The 673-nt window shown below is 26.7% G+C and overlaps 1 protein-coding gene across 1 annotated transcript; it reads left to right on the plus strand.

Annotated features, from left to right (window-relative positions):
• Nucleotide 1: 1 nt before the first annotated feature.
• Chro.80541 (hypothetical protein) lies at nt 2–301 on the plus strand. The annotated part of the gene is made up of 1 exon (XM_659736.1): nt 2–301. One exon carries the CDS (start codon nt 2–4, stop codon nt 299–301), a length of 300 nt encoding a protein of 99 aa, XP_664828.1.
• The last annotated feature ends 372 nt before the right edge of the window (nt 302–673 follow it).

The following is a 673-nucleotide window of genomic DNA, read 5'->3' on the forward strand; positions in this document are numbered from 1 at the left end:
TATGAATCCCCAAACTGAAGATGGAGTGAATCCTTTTCATAAGTTTCAAAGAGCAAGAATCTACTACAAGAACAAGTCTCTTTTTAAATTAATGGGTAATTGTAATGACCATAATTATAATGAAAACAATGATTGTGATGATAATAACAATGATAATAATAATTATGATTACTATAACTATTATCATAATAAAAATCTGAGCGAATCTAAAGATAAATCAACTTCTGTTAGAAGTAAGAATATTCACAAATCAAGGAAAAAATCGAGAAGACCTGCTTCTAGAAGTAGGAGAAAGAAATAAGTCCTTTTGGGAATAAATTCCTTTTGAGGAACTTAGAATGTTGAAAGAAATATTCTTGTATTGTCAAAGACTTGTTACATGCTAACAATTACTATTAGTTGGCGCGTAAAAGTTGTATTAGTAAATATGAAATTAAGTGATAAATAACTAAATTATATTAAAATAATCTTTGAATTCTAAATTTTTCCTAAAACTCTGATTTATCTAGAAGGAAGGTTTTTTATTTGCTTAGAATGAATGTAATTCCACCAGATTCTTATGAAAAATTACTATTTCAAGGAGCAGAGGCTGTAAGTTAATAAACTGATTATTTTTTAATTTATTTGAATATTTTTTTAACCCCCCCATAGAGAATATATGTGACAACACTCT

This window comes from Cryptosporidium hominis (assembly GCF_000006425.1).
Source record: "Cryptosporidium hominis TU502 chromosome 8 CHRO018174, whole genome shotgun sequence".
Lineage (NCBI taxonomy): Eukaryota > Apicomplexa > Conoidasida > Eucoccidiorida > Cryptosporidiidae > Cryptosporidium > Cryptosporidium hominis.